The sequence below is a fragment of the Colletotrichum jinshuiense genome, chromosome 4 (genome assembly GCF_051148585.1).
Source record: "Colletotrichum jinshuiense chromosome 4, complete sequence".
Classification (NCBI taxonomy): Eukaryota; Fungi; Ascomycota; class Sordariomycetes; order Glomerellales; family Glomerellaceae; genus Colletotrichum; species Colletotrichum jinshuiense.
In genome coordinates, this window is record NC_139311.1 from 5,096,651 (window position 1) to 5,117,605 (window position 20,955).

The window sequence follows — 20,955 nt, forward strand, 5'->3', positions numbered from 1 at the left end:
CCCATCACATCCACAACCACAGAGACTTGGAGAGCAACACACATACACACACACACACTTACACATACACGCATGCGCCAGTCGCGGCATCTCTCCCAGCGATATTGGCGCATCTCAGTGCTACGTTGCTGAAGAACACCACAGAAAAGATCAACAACAACGTCATGCGACGGCGGCGTGTATTACCGGTAGTGGCAGGCGGAAAACTGCTGGTGACAAAAAAGTTGAGGTGCGCCCCAATCCAGTGCACCCCCCGGTGGAATGAATGAGCTTCAGTGCAAGGTTGCCTTATCGATAACGTCCCGACAGAAAGAACGAGCTTTGATTGGCGACGACGACACCTTGCTGGTCCAAATCAGAAAAAAATTCCAAAAAATTCCAACGGCAGAAACCCCTAGGGAGCTAGGTCCTCGAGATCGAGTGCACTAGGTACGTGCCTGGTCTTCTGGAATCGGAACCTGACCCCCCCACCGAGCACAGGTACCGACGCAAGTACCTCTCCCAAGTGGGCCGGGGGGGAGGGGAGCAGCTGGCTGCAGGTTGACGATTGTTTTGTTACCTCTCACAGTTTTCCTTCTGGTGCCGTTTTTATTTTCTTCTCGCTCTCTTTCCATGAGTGTCTCTCTCTCGCCTGTCTTTCTGCCTGTCTCTCTCTGTCCGGGTCCGAATCTCTTATCTCTGCTACTCTGTCCCGCCCGGCCTCGTTCCGTCATGGCACACGGCATGCGTGGTATGCGGCAGAATGGGGGAAAACACCCAACCCAGGCCAACGCAACGAACCTGGTCGACAACGACGTAAGGGAGCTGGGCTTTGGAGGGGAGAGACATGGACAAGGACTGTTGCAGCCCGCTGGCCCGCCCGCCACACGCCCCCTTTGGACTGGAGCTTCCCCAACACCCCGGCCATTGGTTGAGGCAGGGGACGAGAGGGTTGGATGGATGGATGAAGGGATGGATGGGACGGGGGCGCAACAATGCACTGCCAAAGCTGTGAGCGTGAGCATCGACGCAAGTAGCATGTAGCATGTATCCGATCTATCGAGCGAGCGAGCGAGCGTAAGCCTGTGTTGGCCGTGGTCGAGGACGAGGATGAGGACGACGAGGCACACAGACACAACAGACCAGGCCGAGGACCACACCCACACCCACACACATGCACAATCGCTGAGATCCTGAGCCGTAGTGTGGTGCCTGGTCTGTCTGGTCTCAAAAATGGCAACGGTGATGGCGATGCGCGTTGAACGGGGCCCTCTGGCTGAGGCCGATCCCTCTCTCGATTGCTGTCCTGGCTTGGCTTGGCTTGGTTTGGTGGTGATGGTGGTCCGTCACCCGTCGGAGGGAGGTACCTGGGGTACGCGGGTTCGGGTACCGATGCAAGTACCGATCGCTTGTACCTCTTGTACCTCTCTCGTGTACCTTTTTTTTTTCTTTCGGGCAACGGCCTACCGCCGCCCATCTGCCACGGCCAGTACCTGGATATTACCTCACAGATGCAGCTCGTCCTCGCTCGTCCGTCCGTCGTGGTGTTGGTGCCGGTGCTGGTGCCGGTGCTGGTGCAACTGCTGCTCGGTGCTTCTCATCATCGTCGACTACTGCTATGGACATGAATATAACATAACGCTCAGCCTCGCCTTTGCTGCTCCTTTCCTCGTTCGCGCCCCAGCACCTTTCTTCCTCTCTCTCTTTCTTGTCTCTATCGCTCGCCCGACGGTTTCCTCGTCGTTGTATTCATCGTAACCCCGAAAAAAAACGCACGCTCTCTCCTTCATTGTACGGATATCGAGAGACTAGAGCGAGAATAGCCCCCCCGGCAGGCGGCAGTGTCGTGGGAAATTTAATACCTGAGCTGAGCACCTCCAGTACGGATCTACCTCAATCTCACTAAAAGACCCCCAACCCAAGGATTCCCACACCACCACCACACCCCACGTCCTCTCGCCCTCTCTTCTCTCCCACACGCCCTACCAATCCCGACGGCGGACCCCGTCTATTTTTTCCTATATACCTCCATCTGCAGAAAAAGGTACTTCCCTTGCTTGGCCTTGATGGCCTTGCGCGCGCGCCTCTCGCCGCTCCAACAATCCCAGCCCAGGTCCCGAATTCCACACCTCACATTGCCTCAACCCCGGAACACCCGTCCTCACCTGGTCCTCATCCACCGTCTCCAGTTGTTCACAGTCCCAGTCCACACACCTGCCTTCGGCTCCTCTCGTTCCCTTTCATCCCAAGGTCGCCGGACTTTTAATAACACCACCACAACTCCCTCCCCTTCCTCCTCGCAACTTTCCCACTTTCGACCTCCTTCCCACTCGCTCCCTTTCATTCTCCCCTTTCTGACACGCCTTTTTAGACTTCTGTCCTAGTCACAAGACGGAAGAAGGAAGCAATTGTCTTGACAATCAGCTTCTCCCACCCCCAATCCTACCAGGTGAGTTGCACGGAACCTGCCCGCCCTGCCAGTCGTCTGGCTCTCCCTGGCCCAGTCGTGCTTGCGCTGCATATTTCCCCCCTGGCATTGTCCCCCCTCTATTCCCCCTCCCAGTCAGCTCCAGTCAGCTTCCTCAACGGGCCGTAGCTGATAAGACGTCTTATGACACTTCTAGAGACTCGAACAATCTCTGTCCTTCAACGCCGACGACAAACTGTCCTGCCTATACCCCGTACTGTTCTTGCTGCAGAGACAGATTTTAAACGCATTAATCTCCTGCTCGGATCTCCCCCCTTCGAGCAAAACCCCTCGACCCACGTCGCACACGCCGAATCAAAGCTCCTGGAGCTCCCCCCGATTCATGACGGTCACATTCTAAGATACCCCGCGAAACTCCTCACCAGACACCGCAATCATGACCGAAATCACAGCAGCCAACGGCACCGGCCGGACTGTGCCCCACGTCAATGGCAAGGCGACGTACGCCGAGAAGCACAAGATTGCCGACCACTTCATTGGCGGCAACAAGCTGAGCAACGCCCCGGCCTCCAAGGTCAAGGACTTTGTTGCTCAGCAAGATGGTCACACCGTCATCACCAACGTGCGTGAATTCCCAATCTTCTGAAAATCCCCGCATAGGTGGGGGTCGGTAGCCCAGTTTTGCTAACCGGAGCGAATTACAGGTCCTGATCGCCAACAACGGTATTGCTGCCGTCAAGGAGATCCGTTCCGTGCGGAAATGGGCCTACGAGACGTTCGGCGACGAGAAGGCCATTCAGTTCACTGTCATGGCCACTCCCGAGGATTTGGCAGCCAACGCTGACTACATCCGCATGGCTGACCACTACGTCGAAGTCCCCGGTGGCACCAACAACCACAACTACGCCAACGTGGAGTTGATTGTTGATATTGCCGAGCGCATGAACGTCCACGCTGTTTGGGCTGGATGGTGAGTCCCCTTCTCAGCGCGAGCCACCGCCCGCCATTACTGACAAGCAACGCGCAGGGGCCACGCCTCCGAAAACCCCAAGCTTCCCGAATCCCTCGCTGCCTCTCCCAAGAAGATCGTCTTTATCGGACCCCCCGGTTCCGCCATGCGGTCTCTGGGTGACAAGATCTCCTCCACAATCGTTGCACAGCACGCTGAAGTGCCCTGCATCCCCTGGTCGGGAACCGGCGTCAACGCAGTTGAGGTCGACAAGCAGGGCATCGTTACCGTCGCTGACGATACCTACGCCAAGGGCTGCGTCAACTCTTGGGAAGAGGGTCTCCAGGCGGCCAAGGCCATTGGCTTCCCCGTCATGATCAAGGCTTCCGAGGGTGGTGGTGGCAAGGGTATCAGAAAGGCTCTCTCCGAGGAGGGCTTTGAGCAACTGTACAAGGCCGCCGCCGGCGAAATCCCCGGTTCCCCCATCTTCATCATGAAGTTGGCTGGCAACGCGAGACATTTGGAGGTCCAGCTGCTCGCTGATCAATACGGTAACAACATCTCCCTCTTTGGCAGAGATTGTTCCGTTCAGCGTCGCCACCAGAAGATTATCGAGGAGGCCCCCGTCACCATCGCCAAGGACATCACCTTCAAGGCCATGGAGGACGCCGCTGTCCGTCTGGGCAGGCTTGTCGGTTACGTCTCGGCTGGTACCGTCGAGTACCTGTACTCGCACGCCGACGACAAGTTCTACTTCCTGGAGCTGAACCCCCGTCTCCAGGTCGAGCATCCCACGACTGAAATGGTCAGCGGTGTCAACTTGCCCGCTGCTCAGCTCCAGATTGCCATGGGTATTCCCCTGCACAGAATTCGGGACATCCGTCTCCTGTACGGCGTTGACCCCAGAACATCTACCGAGATCGACTTCGAGTTCAAGCTCGAGGGCAGCGAGAAGACGCAGCGTCGCCCGAGACCCAAGGGTCACACCACTGCTTGCAGAATTACCTCTGAGGATCCCGGTGAAGGTTTCAAGCCCTCCAATGGTGTCATGCACGACCTGAACTTCAGGAGTAGTTCCAACGTTTGGGGTTACTTCTCCGTCAGTACTGCTTCCAGTATCCACAGTTTCTCCGACTCTCAGTTTGGTCACATCTTCGCTTACGGCGAGAACCGTGCCGCTTCCCGGAAGCACATGGTTGTTGCCCTGAAGGAGCTGAGCATTCGTGGTGATTTCAGAACGACGGTCGAGTACCTCATCAAGCTTCTGGAGACTGAGGCCTTTGAGGACAACACCATCACCACCGGCTGGCTTGACGAGCTCATCACCAAGAAGCTGACTGCTGAGCGTCCCGACCCCATGCTTGCCGTCGTCTCTGGTGCCGTTACCAAGGCCCACCTTGCCAGTGAGAACTGCATGACTGAGTACCGGACCAGCTTGGAGAAGGGTCAGGTCCCTTCCAAGGACATCCTGAAGACCGTCTTCGCCATCGACTTCATCTACGAGGGCTTCCGCTACAAGTTCACCGCCACCCGTGCCAGCACCGACAGCTACCACCTCTTCATCAACGGATCCAAGTGCTCTGTCGGCGTCCGTGTTCTCAGTGACGGTGGTCTGCTCATTCTGTTGGATGGCCGCAGTCACAGTGTCTACTGGAAGGAGGAGGTTGGTGCGACTCGTCTGTCCGTTGATGGCAAGACGTGCTTGCTCGAGCAGGAGAACGACCCTACCCAGCTCCGTACTCCCTCCCCCGGAAAGCTGGTCAAGTACCTTGTTGAGAACGGCGAGCACGTGAAGGCAGGCCAGCCCTTCGCCGAGGTCGAGGTCATGAAGATGTACATGCCTCTCATCGCGGCCGAGGATGGTCTCGTCCAGCTCATCAAGCAGCCGGGAGCCACTCTCGAAGCCGGTGACATTCTTGGAATCCTCGCTCTTGATGACCCCAGCCGTGTCAAGCAAGCTCAGCCCTTCGTCGGTCAACTCCCCGTTTACGGCGAGCCCGTTGCCGTCGGCACCAAGCCTGCGCAGCGATTTGCTCTTCTGCACAACACACTGAAGAACATCCTCCTTGGTTACGACAACTCGGTCATCATGGCTGCTACTCTTAAGCAGCTGATCGAGGTCCTCCGCACTCCCGAGCTGCCCTTCAGCGAGTGGAACGCGCAGTTCGCTGCTCTGCACAGCCGTATGCCCCAGAAGCTGGACGGCCAGTTCTCTCAGATTGTCGACCGTGCCAAGACCCGCCACGCCGACTTCCCTGCTAAGGCGCTGTCCAAGGCTTTCTACAAGTTCCTTGACGAGAACGTCGCTGCTGCGGATGTTGATATGCTCAAGACTACCCTGGCACCTCTGACTGATGTTCTCGAGGCCTACTCCGAGGGACAGAAGGCCCACGAGCTCAACGTCATCAAGGGTCTCCTGTCGTCCTACATTGACATTGAGCGCCTGTTCACCGGCTACGGAACCCAGGAGGACAGCGTCATCCTCAAGCTGCGTGACCAGAACAAGGACGACATCCGCAAGGTTGTCCAGACTGTTCTGTCTCACAGCCGTGTTGGTGCCAAGAGCTCGCTCGTCCTTGCAATCCTTGAGGAGTACCGTCCCAACAAGCCCAACGTTGGAAATGTTGCCAAGTACCTCCGCACCGTCTTGCAGGAGTTGACTGAGCTCCAGTCTTCTCGCACAACCTCCAAGGTCTCTCTCAAGGCCCGTGAGATTATGATCCAATGCTCTCTGCCTTCTCTGGAGGAGCGCACATCCCAGATGGAGCACATCCTTCGCTCTTCCGTCGTGGAGTCGCGTTACGGCGAGGCCGCCTGGGATCACCGTGAGCCCAGCCTGGATGTCATCAAGGAGGTGGTTGACTCCAAGTACACCGTCTTTGACGTCCTGACGCTCTTCTTCGCCCACGAGGACCCCTGGGTGTCCCTGGCCGCTCTCGAGGTCTACGTTCGTCGTGCCTACCGTGCCTACATCCTGAAGCAGATCGAGTACCACTCGGACGATACTGACACGCCTCTCTTCTGCACTTGGGACTTTGCCCTGCGCAAGATTGGCCAGAGTGAGTACGGATTGCCTCTGCAATCCGCGGCCCCCTCCACTCCGGCTACCCCCAGTGGAGGCGGTTCGTTCGACTTCAAGCGCATCCACTCCATCAGCGACATGTCCTACCTCAACAACAAGTGGGACTCTGAGCCTAACCGCAAGGGTGTTATCGTGCCCGTCAAGTACCTCGACGATGCCGAGGACCTGCTCGGCAAGGCTCTCGAGACTCTCGCCGTTTCCGACAAGGCGAGGAAGCGCAGCACTCCTGGTCTTATCCCCGACCTGAGCGGAAAGCGCAAGCCTGCTGCCACCAAGGTCGAGTCCGACGAGCTCTCCGCTGTCATCAACGTTGCCGTCCGCGACGCCGAGAGCAAGAGTGACCAGGAGATTCTGTCTCGCATTGTCCCCATTGTCGAGCAGTTCAAGGAGGAGCTCCTCAACCGCAACGTCCGCCGCATCACCTTCATCTGCGGTCGCAACGACGGCGCCTACCCCGGCTACTACACCTTCCGTGGCCCCGAGTACGTCGAGGACGACAGCATTCGTCACAGCGAGCCCGCTCTTGCCTTCCAGCTTGAGCTCGGCAGACTTGCCAAGTTCCACATCAAGCCTGTCTTTACCGAGAACAAGAACATCCACGTCTACGAGGGTATTGGCAAGGCCGTTGATGGTGACAAGCGTTACTTCACTCGCGCGGTCATTCGCCCGGGCCGTCTCCGTGATGAGATCCCTACTGCCGAGTACCTGATTTCGGAGGCTGATCGCGTTATCAACGATATCTTCGACGCCCTCGAGATTATTGGCAACAACAACTCCGATTTGAACCAGGTCTTCATCAACTTCACCCCCGTCTTCCAGCTGCACCCCGAGGAAGTCGAGAGCAGCCTTCAGGGCTTCCTGGATCGCTTCGGTGCTCGCGCCTGGCGCCTGCGTGTGGCCCAGGTTGAGATCCGCATCATCTGCACGGATCCCCAGACCGGTGTCCCCTACCCTCTGCGTGTCATCATCACCAACACCTCTGGTTACGTTGTTGATGTTGACATTTACGCCGAGCGCAAGTCGGAGAAGGGCGAGTGGGTCTTCAACAGCATTGGTGGCACCAAGGAGAAGGGTCCCATGCACTTGTTGCCCGTTTCAACTCCCTACCCTACCAAGAACCCTCTGCAGCCCAAGCGTTACAAGGCTCACCTGATGGGCACCCAGTACGTTTACGATTTCCCTGAGCTCTTCCGCCAGGCCATTCAGAACAGCTGGACCCAGTCTGTCAAGAAGCACGGCGCTCTGGGTGTCCAGCAGCCCAAGGCTGGTGACTGCGTCTCGTACACCGAGCTCGTCTTGGACGACAAGGACAACCTCCAGGAGGTCAACCGTGAGCCCGGCACCAACACTTGCGGTATGGTTGGTTGGATTTTCAATGCCAAGACTCCCGAGTACCCTAAGGGTCGCAAGTTCATTGTCGTTGCCAACGATATTACCTACATGATTGGTAGCTTCGGACCCAAGGAGGACAACTACTTCTACAAGTGCACCGAGCTCGCTCGCAAGCTCGGCATTCCTCGCATCTACCTGTCCGCCAACTCCGGTGCTCGTCTCGGTGTTGCCAACGAGCTCATGCCCTACTTCAAGGTTGCATGGAACGACGGCAACAAGCAAGACTCTGGCTTCAAGTACCTCTACCTGGATGAGGAGTCCAAGAAGCGCTTCGCGAAGGACGTCATCACCGAGGAGGTTTCCGAGGATGGCGAGAAGCGCCACAAGATCGTCACCATTGTCGGTTCCGAGGATGGTCTCGGTGTTGAGTGCTTGAGAGGCTCCGGTCTCATTGCCGGTGCCACCAGCAAGGCCTACAACGACATCTTCACCATCACCCTCGTCACCTGCCGCTCCGTCGGTAAGTTTATAACCCTGTTCGTTCTATGAAATCTAGCTAACAGTGTAAAAGGTATCGGTGCCTACCTCGTTCGCCTCGGCCAGCGTGCCGTTCAGATCGAGGGCCAGCCCATCATCCTTACTGGTGCCCCTGCCTTGAACAACGTTCTCGGTCGTGAGATCTACACCTCCAACTTGCAGCTTGGTGGTACCCAGATCATGTACCGCAATGGTGTTTCTCACATGACTGGTACCGACGACTTTGACGGTGTCTCCAAGATTGTCGAGTGGATGTCGTTCATCCCCGAGAAGCGCGGCAGCCCCATCCCCGTCAGCCCTAGCGTTGATGACTGGGACCGTGACGTCGTCTACACGCCTCCCCAGAAGCAGGCCTACGATGTCCGGTGGATGATTGACGGCCGTGCCACCGATGACGGCGGCTTCGAGCCCGGTCTGTTCGACAAGGACTCCTTCGTTGAGACTCTCGGTGGCTGGGCCCGTACTGTCGTTGTCGGTCGTGCCCGCCTTGGTGGCATCCCCATGGGTGTCATCGCCGTCGAGACCCGCTCCGTCGAGAACATCACGCCTGCCGATCCTGCCAACCCTGATTCCATCGAGCAGGTCACCAACGAGGCTGGTGGTGTGTGGTACCCCAACTCCGCCTTCAAGACTGCTCAGGCCATCAACGACTTCAACAACGGCGAGCAGCTTCCTCTGATGATCCTCGCCAACTGGAGAGGTTTCTCTGGTGGCCAGCGCGACATGTACAACGAGGTCTTGAAGTACGGTTCCTACATCGTCGATGCCCTCGTCAAGTTCGAGCAGCCCATCTTCGTCTACATTCCTCCCTTCGGCGAGCTTCGTGGTGGTTCTTGGGTCGTCGTCGACCCCACCATCAATCCCGAGGCCATGGAGATGTACGCCGATGTCGACGCTCGTGGTGGTGTCCTCGAGCCCGAGGGTATTGTCGGTATCAAGTACCGCAAGGACAAGCAGCTTGAGACCATGGCTCGCCTGGACCCCGTCTACGCTTCTCTTAAGAAGCAGATGACTGCTGACCTGCCCAAGGAGCAGGCCGATGAGCTCAAGAAGAAGATGACTATCCGCGAGAAGCAGCTTCTGCCTGTCTACACTCAGATCGCCCTTCAGTTCGCTGACCTTCACGACCGCTCCGGCCGCATGTTGGCTAAGGGTGTCATCCGTGATCAACTACAGTGGACCAACTCTCGTCGCTACTTCTACTGGCGTCTGCGCCGTCGTCTCAACGAGGAGTACCTCCTCCGCCGCATGTCCTCCACTGTCCTCACCTCCGCCCCTGGCTCCGACAGCACCAAGCAGCCCGAGGCCCGCCGCCGCAACCTGCAGTTCCTTGAGAGCTGGTCTGGTGTCGTCAACTTCGCGACGGCTGATCGCGAGGTGTCTGAGTGGTACGAGGCCAACCGCAAGTCTGTTACGGACAGAATCGAGGCTGTCAAGGCCGACAACCTGGCTTCTGAGCTGAGCTCAGTCCTGAGAGCCAACAAGAGCGCTGCCCTGCGTGGTGTCCGCGATGTCATCCGCACCATGCCTCCTGAGGAGCGCGACCAGATCCTCAAGTACCTGCGTGATTAGATATATGGAGAGTGGCCGGCGTAAAGTCATGGTTGGAGTGTATGGGTAATGGGCTTAGACGTGTTTTTGGGATGATTATGACTATGTACGAGCATTATTCCGCAATTATGTTAAGATAGATTCAATGTTGGGATGACACTCCCTTGTAATGAGCTTTTCTGTATTGACCTGTGACCAAGCGAGTGAATTTGTTGTGTTGATGCTGCACCCCCCAAGTTTCATTCGCCCTCAGCTAGTGTGACAACGCAGATAACGGTCGAGGCGGAGTTGGTTGGGAGCCAGGAAGATGGTAAGTGCAGATGCATCCAACCGGACCAAAAGGGCCACATCTATTTGTACCTCTCCGAAGTCCATCCTAATGTGTACGCTCGCCTGCCATTCTCTTCAAAGGGACTTGTTTAGTCATGCCCAGAAGCCATCCATCCTCCCCAAATATTCCCCAAGTCCTTGTTCCCAAAGCCTCTCTCTCCAATCCTGCCGGAGGGAGGCGCTTGTCTTCACAACTATGCTCTTTCCCTTGAGTGCGACGCACAAAGGGCCAATGGCCATCCCTTCCTTGGTTGTTCGCACGCTGCATCAAGTCGTTATTTCATGAAGATGTACACCAGAAAATGGGTGCGCTGCAGTGATGGAGAAATGAAAAAACAGAAAACACAAAACAAAAAAGGGTAAAATAGAAAGGTTCACTTCATTCGCGGTCTAACGAGCGATGGCGGGGTGTCGTGAATAGAAATCAAACACCGTCAACGCTGCTCTCGTTGGCCTTTCCAAGCTGAAGAACACGGAGACGAGGTTCCTGGTGCAATCGGGCATCTACTCGGTGGCCCAGTCATTGAACTCAGTCTCTGGGCCAGAGAGCCCGAATAAGTTCATGTCGATGCCAAACTCGCGTGAAAACCGGTTCCAGTCGGCTAGAGATGTCCGGTTTGGAGGTGTCTGGTTGAAGGACGGCTGCTGAGCGACCACATGCAGGGTTGGCCGTGCCGATGTACCCGCCCTTTCCAGCTGCTCTTTGTGCCTTGGTCTGCTTAATCCCGGCCTGCCGAATAACTGGCCTCCCGGTGATGGATTGCTGCTCAGAAGGTTGTTGCACGGAGGCATACTATTTTGGGCGTTGCTAACTGTGTGTGATGTGTACTGGGGGGCCGGAGCAACTCGAGACAAACCGTAATTCTCAGTCAAAACAGAAGCGGACGCAGCAGACCTTCTGCTTTGAGTTGGAGTTCTGGGCACCGCACTCATTTGTGTTCGAGCTTTGTTTGTGCCTGCCTCAGTATCTCTCGACTTTGTCACAATCTTTGGCCGCTTAGCTGGCGGCATTGCTTGCTGAACAAGTTGCGCCCCATTTGCCGGTGCGATCATCGACGATCGGACAGACCCCTGCGCCATCAAATAAGGGCCGGTGGGGGTTAAGGTGTGTCTCGAGACAGGTTCGTCATTGGAGACCATTGAGTGTAATCTCTTGGTGCCGCGTCCTGTATGAGCCTGCGGAGAAGGTGTGAAAGCTTGTCTTAGCAGCGCTTGATTCTGAGGCTTGACTCTCTCATTGGCGACTTTATAAGGTGCGTTATTCTGATATGGGGGGGCGAAGTCCATTCCAAAGTACCCAGGAGCGACCCCTTGTTGAGTGGTGTTGTCAATACAGTCCGTTGGTTCCAGGCCAGTAGGCAAATTGTGCTGATTGGGGTAGGGGTAGTATGGGGAAGGGCTTTGACGAACTGTTCTGTTCTGAATACTATGATGGTCGTAAATGTGCTGGAGGGTACTTGGGTGGCAGCCTCGAAAGCCATCCATCAAGTCGCTGCTCATAGTCAATACATCGCGCGCGGTAGGCTGGGTAAAAGTATAACCATGGCTCCGAGAGCGTTCCAGCTGGAAAATTTTATTTTCAAGAGCCTTAATGTGAGCATCAGTTCTCGTTGGCGTCCCATAATATTCTGCTGAATGATTGGTATAAGATCCTGTCGTTGGCATCCATGATCGAGTTTCAGTAGAATTGACGTATCCTCGGTTTTGTGTACTGTAGCCGGCAGATGGCGTCTCTGGGTGCTGTGGAGAGATGTTGCCAACCCCCGACAACAATTCTCTCTCGCGATTTCTTCCTATAAGGTTGTCAAGAGTTGCCCTCTGACCCTTGTTCAAAACGTGCTTGACACTATTGAACGCATGTGCACGTTGATCCATGACAGTGGCATGTGTGTGTCCTTGTCTAGGAGAGATTGCTGTTCGTCCGAGGAGTACTCCTTGTCCACCACTTATGGGAGACGGATATGATGTATTCGCCCGTGATTGGAATAAAGACAAAGCCAACTTGTCTTGAGGGTATGCAAGAAGATCTGGATGTCGCACCGATCGAGGTTGTTGTGTCGAAGAAATCGGGCTAGGACTAGACTCTGCGGAAGTTGAGGCGAGACTGGTGGCATTTGTGAACCCGGTCGAGCACGTGGATTTGGTGACCGCAGAAGGACTGACAGTATTAGAAGAACTGCTGATTTCTGAACAAATACCATCATTCGAGGCTCTTCGAGAATTCAAAACAGGAGACTTGGGAGGTGTAGAGTTGTTGGCAGCGGAAATAGGGTTACCTGGTCAAGGTTGTCAGTAATGGATACGAGGGTGAATATAGACTCAGGACGACTGACCACATGTGTTCATCCCGCTATCAGTCTTGGAGTCGAGTTCCAACAACCACCGATCCATTTGCTCGTTCGCGCTTCCGTCTTCGGTGTTGACGTTGATGTCTCGGAAAAGGGATTCATCATCAGCAGTCTTATTGCCGAGGACGGGTTGTTGTTCCACTAGGATATTGGTTAGCCCCTGGATAGCAGCATTGGGAGGACTCTGGGCCTACCGGAAGTGATTCTAGGCATGGACCTCTCCCTGCTGCGCTCGTGGTGTTGCATGGAAACATCCTTGTCAACAACCGCCTCGTCAACAACCGTCTCGTGAATGATGTCACTAGCTCCAGCATCCAGGGCATCCGGTGCCGCACAGGACTGGCTGTCCAACTCTTGTATGAAAGCCTTCAGGTGCATGCCGAAAGCGTGCGAATCCGGGGAAACGGGCCTATCTGGGTGGTATCTCTTGGCGGGGTCGAAGAATTGGCAATCCGAATTGTCGCAAGAGTATTCAGAGGCTGCCTTCAGTGGCGGATCGTTGATTTTGGCGCCTGCGCAAATGTCGAGGACAGGGTCATATTCGTTGCACCTCTGAAGTCCAGGGCGAACCCTGGCGCACCCGGGGCACATCAAGCGTTCACCTTGACACATCGTGAATAATCTCGGTGTGTGCGGGAGGGAGGGAGGATCCTCGGAGTGACGGAGTAACGCCCGAGGAAAGCGATTGATGAAGGTGAGATGAGCGACGATGCGTAAAAAGGATAAGAGGGTAGAGCCAGTGACCTAAAGCAATCGATTCGGCGCAGCCGAAAGGAACCGTCTAGAGAGCTAGCTGTCCTGCTTGACCTGGAGTTGTAGAAAGGAAGATGGCGGCAGAAAGAAGGAGGAGAAGGAGACGGAGGAGGTGGAGGGTGAGGAAAAGAAGAAACCTGGAAGGGAAAGCCTTGGGATATTTGAAAAGCAGAAGGCTTTCGGAAATAGGAAGAATCGAAAATAAACAAGGTCTCTGCCTATCTCCGATTTTGTCTCCCCGAGGAAGGTACGGCCACCGCGAATAAGGAGTTCCTGCTCGGATCGTTTTTGCCTCACCCTGATTCACAACTACCTCAGTACCCAGAACGTGAGGGAAACTCCAAATAAAAATAAAACAGAAAATAGAGATAGCTTCAAAGATGTGAACTGAAAGTCACGTCTACATAGGCACGAGAATATTGCAGCGAGGCTGGACGCTGAGCCTGTGTATTGTAGACTGCGCTGCTAACCCTCCCGGAAGCAAAAAAAAAACACTGCCGTCATCGAATCTCCGTTTCCTCCCAAATACTTATCAATCCTCCACACCAACGTGAACTTTAAACGTTCAAGCAGTAATGAGAATAATGATGGGTTTGTCCCATGGGTCCAGAGTCCTGTCCATCCACACGTGACCAAAGGCACACCGTGCGTCACTTGATTGTCTGCATATGCGAGCTCTTACGAGACGTTGCAGATAGTTGAGTCTTGGAACACTACGCTTAATTTAATATGTGAAAGCATTCTAACCACTACGTCGTTCAGGCGAGGTTGAACTACTCGCACCTTAAGGATCGCTTGCCATCTAAAAGAGCAAGGGTGGTAAGCCGCGCACCCTGCAATGTAGGCCTGTTGTGGCTCTTCATTTGTACGTTTACGGATAGTTGGAAACCAATGTGGCTTGGGTAGGCAACCACCAAAGGGCCAATATCCTGCTCTTGGCGCATGTTGGGAGTCCCCACGCTAATCGTTGGTGAGCTTGCTTTGAGATAATGTATACCCTTTGCGCCCCGCCCCTGCAGCGGATCAGTGGTACGATTTGGGCGCAGATGAGTCAGAAGAAGGACCCGTTAACCCACTGCTGTGTTATTTTAAAAAGGTGATCTGTATCGCTGTTGCTCCGGTTTCGTAGATGCTGGACCAAATTTCATTGTCATCTCCACTATAACAAAGTCCTTGTTGTCACCGCATCACCCAAACAATTGCCATGTCATCCCAAAGTTCAAAGCCGGACTCGCAAAGTGTCACTGATCAACCAAGCGGCACAATGCCTTTTGTGTTTGACCAAGCTGGGTTTGACAGGTCCCTCGGGTTCATTCAAGAAGTTCGAGTGAGTTTGGCTTTTCAATTTCCCCCTTGACGCCCTCCTCCGCATCCTTTGTCACTCGCTGTCCATCGAACTCGCGATGACCAGCAATGATATGCAGAATCGCTTCGAAGCCAGCGAGCCAGAAAAATACCAGGCATTCCTGGAGGTTATCCGCGAGATAAATGTGCCGCCCCAAGAGTCACAGGAGGAGTGGAACGCTACGAGAGCTGAGAAAAGATCTGCTGCGCGTAAAAAGTTAAGGGACTTGTTTCAGAATCACGAGGACTTGCTAGAGAGATTCGACACGTTCCTCCCGGCAGCAGATAATTGAGTAGGAGGGACCGACAAGTTGTGAGCGGAATGATCTATATATTCACAATGAGATCAGGGAAGCTTTGTAGATGAAGGAATTTATAAACAGAATGGAGATTAGGACGCCTATCAGTCTGCATAGTATGGAGCTCAGAGTAGCCATCGCTTGGAACTGGCTGTGGGGGTGCTCGATAAAGGAAGCAGGCCACTCATATCATGTCATGGACGTCCCCTTATGGAAGGGGAGGTCCCCTGGGTTTGGGCCTTTTCCCTACAAATATTTACCTACCTCTCCCAAATAAGGTTCAAGTTTAAATGACGCAGGCAGAGACTGCACTTGAGGCAAAAAGACAAGTTGGGAATCACTCCGCAGCTGAAGAATAGCCCGGACAAGATTGAGAAGACACAGAAGATTTTCAGGTTTTCGGAGCATCGTCTTCTTGTACATCATTCTACCTAGATCTCATTATAATCTACACTTTCCAAATCTCCAGATAATTGCATCGAGACCAAATGTTTCTTCATGGGTTACGTTCACTACGATATTGGGTGCCCCATAACTTAGTGTGAAACCCCGCGTACCCACTGGACTGGAGGAGGTTGGTGGGCCAGACAATTCGCTGTAGCACCGATGCATTAGAGATAGTACCGGGATGGGGCCTGTTCTTGATCTGGAGATGATCTGGAGATGCTGAATTAGAAGAGCCTCCTCGACTTGCACCTCTACCTCTGCTATAGCAGAGTAGGTCAGAGAAAAAGTACATGAAACCCTATCGTACGTATGATCTCAGACGCTCTCAAGTACCACTGGCATGTAGATCAGAAACCCCTTCGCCATTCCCGCTTTCTTCAACCAATCTAAAAGACCACTGATACTGCTGCTAAATTGATTTCTACACAAGAAGAGCGGATGCCCAATCCTTCCACCTCGATTGACGTGCTCTCCGTGGCGTACTGGGTTGACTTCAGCTTGGTTGCGATCAAAAACTGCCGGGTTGTTATCCTTGTATAACTGAATTCTATTGTTGGCCAGAGATTCAAGACCTCTATATATAGGTGGTTCAGTGGTAAGATTATCATAACCGTGGACTATAGACTAGGGCGTGATTTTGAACTGGTATGCGTTGGAGATTGCTCCCAAATCCTTACTCGGAATTTTTTTCATCTTTATCAACACCTTGAAAGACATCATGCAGTGCTCCTACACCTTGGTTGGCTATTTGGGCCATTCCTTCACTAGAGACTATTATTGGAGATGGCCTTTGGTTGCCCAGCCGGTCTCGACCTTTCTCGTCTTGTTCCTGCCTAGTGTTGGACAGCATATTCCAGACAATCACGAAGGACGAAAGGCTAAGATTGCGCGCAAGAATTGAAATGTGCGAAGCCAGTCCATTTTTATAGCGTTTTCTGTGAGCCAACGAAAAACTGTTGCTCACCACATACGTTTAGGGCTATTGCGGGTATATGCAGATGTGAGACGATTATAAACCACAAAAGAACGAGAAGTCCTAACAAGCAGGGTCCGAAATCCAGTCGGAAGAGAGGCATTTTCAACCCGCCCCTTCAACGCGCACGCCATCATGGACCGAGGCTCCGGGCCCCCACCGGGGAATGGCGACATCGGTGCCGACCGCCGCGATGCAGTTCAACCACCGAGAGATCCAGACCCGCAGGTGGAGGTTTACCGCCGTAAATGGATATCTTGGACCTACAGCCGGTTCTCCTCCGACGCGTGCATACTGCCAACTGATAACGATTCGTTCCTGTTGTGGTGACATTGCAGCCGCTGACCCACAACGAGGCGGCTTGCGTGCTCGCGTTGTTGGAAGACGCAATGGCGACCGTTGTGGCGCAATCGTACAACCAGCGGAACGAGTCAATAAATTTACGCCGATATACGCCGATATGGCTATCTTGGCTGGGAATATGTTTCACTTGATCGGCTGTTGACCGTTGGAAAGTCTCAGAAACTAGGAACTTGGTGCCATTGAGCCTTCTCTTGTCTTGGAGTGATCCATTGAGCCCATCTGCTGTCACGACCAGGCCATTCTACTAGTCTCAATTTCCACGAGTAACAGTCATATCCAAATGGCAGGCAAAATTCGCCGAGTAGCCGTTATCGGCTCCGGTCCCTCGGGTGCCATTGCAACTGATGCATTGGTCAAGGAACAAGCTTTTGACACAGTTCGAGTCTTTGACAGACGAGCCCTTCCGGGCGGGACCTGGTAAGTCAAACTAACATTGTAGAGCCGGTAGTTGTTGTACTGACATCGTTATTCTAGGATTTACACGCCGCATTTGCCAGCCAGCATCCCATCCCTGCGAGCATTGCTGGACGGAACTGCCGATACACCTGTCCCGATACCCGCCCAACTCCCCATCCAGACCCCCAAGTCAGAGGCCATCAACAGCCACCAGATCCGCTTCTCAGATACCGCCCAGCATGAGCACCTTCACACTAATATCACACCGGAGATTATGAGCTTCACAACGGAACCGTTCCCAGAAGGCCTGACGGATCGCATTCGGGAGAAATATGGCGATGACGCCCCCTTCCGCGGTCGGGAGCAAATTCGAGAATGGGTTGAGGACATTTTCGTACGAAACGGACACGAGAAGCTGCTTGAGCTCAACACAACTGTAGAGCTTGCCGAAAAGGAGGGCGACGAGTGGGTTCTCACTTTGAGAAAGGAGCTTCCCGGCAAGGATCAATGGTGGCAAGAAAGGTTCGATGCGTTGGTCGTCGCTACCGGCCATTACAACGTCCCCTGGATCCCAAACATCGAAGGAATCGCAGAATACGACGAGAGGTTCCCCGGGCGCATTGTTCATAGCAAACACTTCCGCACATCAGAGAAGTACAAGGGCAAGGTAACCGGTCTCGAATCACTCAAAGCTCAGAAGGATGCTCACAAGATTCACAGAAAGTGATTGTGGTCGGAGGCTCAGTCTCATCACACGAGCTGCTACATGAGGTTCTCGCCGTCTCCCAGCATCCGGTCTACGCCTCGCTCCGCGGGGACCCCATACCGCACTTTGGCTGGGCGCCGTTTACACACCCACACATCTCAATCCAGAAGCAGATTGTAAAGTTTGACTCAAAAACGGGCGCCATCACCTTTGAAGATGGAACAACAGTTGAAGATGTGGACCACGTCATTTTTGGAACCGGCTACACCTTCAGCTTTCCTTTCCTACCAAATGTTCAGGAGCGAGTCTCGCAAGCCAATCGTCGTTTGCCGGGCGTCTACTACCACACTTGGGACATTGAAGATCCCACGCTTGCATTCTTGGGAATGGTGAGTGAACTATTCTTTTTGAATTGCGCAGAGAATGCTGACAGTTAGTACGCAGTGCGGAGGAGGCTTCACATTCCGCCTCTTCGAATGGCAGGCCGTTGCAGTTGCCCGTCTTCTTGCTGGCAGGGGAAATCCTCTGCCATCAAAAGAAGAACAAATGGAGTGGGAGAGAAAACGAGTGGCTGAATTTGGCGGAGGCAAGAATTATTACACCATTGCTCCGTTCTACAAAGATGTTTTTGAGTATTTCAGGTCTGTCGCCGGAGACCCGGAACCCGGCACAACTGGCCGCGTGTTGCCGCCCTTTGACGATGAGTTGTTGGAGATTTGGGCGACTATGGGCTCGGCAAAGGCCAAGTCGTGGGAGGTCTCTAGAAAAACGGCCGAAGCGAAGCTCGAGAATCAAGCCATCAAAGCTAGGCTGTAACTTATTTATCATAGATGATGGGAGGCGAAGCGTACAACTTTTGTTCCAAAACATAACAGTGCTTGGTTCACGTCTCCGAACAATACATGTACTCAACAAGCCAAAAAGTATTCTATTAGATTTTAAGACCAAGCCGCATCATACCTAAAGCTGCCGAGCCTCAATTCCCTTGCCAAGATTCTTCGATGACCTGCACTGCAGTTTTGGGGACGATGTCGGGGAACTTCGAGTTCAGAGTGTCCTCGGTAGGAACAAGGACTTCGCCTACCCCGCCATAGTAGTGAATCTTTGAAAAAAGAGCTTCCGCCTCTTTTGGCCCTAGACCAAAATCAGGAAACTTGGAAATGTAGGAAATTTTGCCTGCTTTGAGCTTTTCAAGGTCGTCGTAAGCGACCTCGAAATCAGGGCCTGAGCGCGAAAAAGTCAGTGGAGATTGCAATAGAGCTTAATCTCATGGCACTCACCTCGCGTCTTCTTCGCCAAGGCAAAGAGTTCCGATATCGAGAGCGTCTCGGCGACAATACTGCTCACCTTGGACCATTTGTCTAGATCCAACAGACGAGCGATATAAGTCGCCATGTCTTGAGATGCGATGAAATTGGCCTTCCCGGACCCATCACCCGGGATTACAGCCCACCTGTTCTCCAGGTCGACAAAGTTAACCCAACGGGTGAGGTGGGTTTTGTAATGCGGCATGCCATAGTAGTCCAAGAAAAATCCGTTGACAACGCGGGTGTATTCCAGATCCGTTCGATCTAGTTCATCGATGGCCTCAAATGTATACTGGGCAAGAGGATAATCGGGGATTTGACTAAAGCATGGTCAGCATACCAGTTGAAGGCATATTAAAAGGAATCTTTCCAGCCAAGACGTACTCTCTTTTGTGCAACATGTCATACGCACTGACAATAAAGCGTCGAGTTGGAGTAGCCTTATCCGCAGCTTTCACGAGCTGAATCTGAGCCCGGCTGGTCTCTGGCGTGACAACGCCTATGGCGGAGATAACAGTATCGACTCTGTTCTGTTCTAGAACTTTGCTGGTCTCTTCCACATCATCGTAGTTCACAGCCAAGTAATGAACTCCATTTTTAGGTTCCAGATTCTGCGTTACTGTATATCAGTCAAGCTCGAGGCATTTTGAATGTGGACCGCGTACTGTTCTCGAGAAAACAAAGACCTTGTGCTTGCCGTGGGCGACCAGCCCGTCAACAATAGTTCGACCCACAGCACCCGAGCCGCCTGCCACTGCAACGATAGCCATGATAGTAGATGTGAAGTCGGTTGAAATATGTCTAAAGGTTGGGGAATTTGGTTCGTTATGTTGGAGGCATAAGAAGCCTTATAGGTTCTGGCGGCACACCTTGTTGGCGCATTGCTTTATAATCACCAAGAGTTTTGATCTTGGCTTGGTGACGTTTCTTGGTATGCAGCCCAATCCTAAGAGTGCCAAGAACAAGATCAAACGAGGAATATCGCCCTGCCAATGACCGAATGCGGGGCACGGCTCAGATTATATGAGCAAGCGCTTACGTGCAGTGTCATGACGACGTTTGGCTTCTAGCCGAACCAGCCCTATTTGCCTGCTGGAGCTGATTCCTAAAGCCTAAAGAGGAAATGAGCTAGAAGCTAAGGCGAAACCGAGCAAATTCAGAGCGCAGGCCAAGATGGACAGTGCAAATGATGACTCCCTACCTTGCTTTCTAATGTAAAACAAAGAGCGCGGAAAACATGTTCCCTACGAAAGGTTTTTGCGTGACAAGAGGCACAAATAAAGTCTTCGTGGTTGCAGGTAGCGATTAGGTGATTGCGACAATTGCTCACCGAGGCAAAATGATCTTAAATTGTATGTCAATCTGCATTTTTCAAAAATTCAAAGTTCATTCATGTGTGGCAGAATCTTGTCCAGAAAATACGGACTGCGCTTCCCCCCCACTTGCTTACGCCCTCTTGAATCGGCAAGAAATGTGAGAGATCTGCATCTCTTGCAGATATTGCTAAATGATGGAAAGGGGACATGGAGTCGCATTCAGTCTCATTTTGCGTCATGGTTGCTTATAGCGAGTATCCAGAACACATTGCTAGCAATTGCCATTGTCGAAAAAGAGCAGCATTGTAGCAATATACCCGCATGTGCTAGGTTGAAATACATGCATTGATACCATGTCCATATAACTGGAAATGTGATTGAATTCTATCGTTCTTGCCGTTTCCAGTCTTGTCTTCGTACTTGCCTCCCAGGTGAAATCTTCAGTTTTTATTTCCTCACTCCACCTATTCTCAATCCACCTGTTCTTACTTCACCTTGGATTCTTAGTTTTGCCC

General features: G+C 53.3%; 5 protein-coding genes across 5 annotated transcripts; 3 read left to right on the forward strand and 2 right to left on the reverse strand.

Moving 5' to 3' along the window:
* Positions 1–2,843: 2,843 nt before the first annotated feature.
* Positions 2,844–9,879, forward strand: EsH8_IV_001288 (acetyl-CoA carboxylase ACC1; the record flags this gene model as incomplete). Its single annotated transcript, XM_083266178.1, has 4 exons — positions 2,844–3,029; positions 3,112–3,377; positions 3,435–8,290; positions 8,342–9,879. 4 exons carry the CDS (start codon positions 2,844–2,846, stop codon positions 9,877–9,879), a joined length of 6,846 nt encoding a protein of 2,281 aa, XP_083125073.1.
* A 2,386-nt stretch (positions 9,880–12,265) lies between these two features.
* On the reverse strand, positions 12,266–13,148 carry EsH8_IV_001289 (uncharacterized protein; the record flags this gene model as incomplete). Its single annotated transcript, XM_083266179.1, has 4 exons — positions 12,266–12,346; positions 12,418–12,464; positions 12,522–12,677; positions 12,731–13,148. The coding sequence occupies 4 exons, from the start codon at positions 13,146–13,148 to the stop codon at positions 12,266–12,268; spliced, it is 702 nt and encodes a 233-aa protein (XP_083125074.1).
* Positions 13,149–14,493: 1,345 nt separating this feature from the next.
* On the forward strand, positions 14,494–14,926 carry EsH8_IV_001290 (uncharacterized protein; the record flags this gene model as incomplete). The annotated part of the gene is made up of 2 exons (XM_083266180.1): positions 14,494–14,616; positions 14,714–14,926. The coding sequence occupies 2 exons, from the start codon at positions 14,494–14,496 to the stop codon at positions 14,924–14,926; spliced, it is 336 nt and encodes a 111-aa protein (XP_083125075.1).
* A 2,069-nt stretch (positions 14,927–16,995) lies between these two features.
* On the forward strand, positions 16,996–18,633 carry EsH8_IV_001291 (uncharacterized protein; the record flags this gene model as incomplete). Its single annotated transcript, XM_083266181.1, has 4 exons — positions 16,996–17,132; positions 17,190–17,778; positions 17,832–18,206; positions 18,262–18,633. 4 exons carry the CDS (start codon positions 16,996–16,998, stop codon positions 18,631–18,633), a joined length of 1,473 nt encoding a protein of 490 aa, XP_083125076.1.
* A 160-nt stretch (positions 18,634–18,793) lies between these two features.
* Positions 18,794–19,894, reverse strand: EsH8_IV_001292 (uncharacterized protein; the record flags this gene model as incomplete). The annotated part of the gene is made up of 4 exons (XM_083266182.1): positions 18,794–19,041; positions 19,098–19,444; positions 19,509–19,735; positions 19,790–19,894. 4 exons carry the CDS (start codon positions 19,892–19,894, stop codon positions 18,794–18,796), a joined length of 927 nt encoding a protein of 308 aa, XP_083125077.1.
* Positions 19,895–20,955: the final 1,061 nt, after the last annotated feature.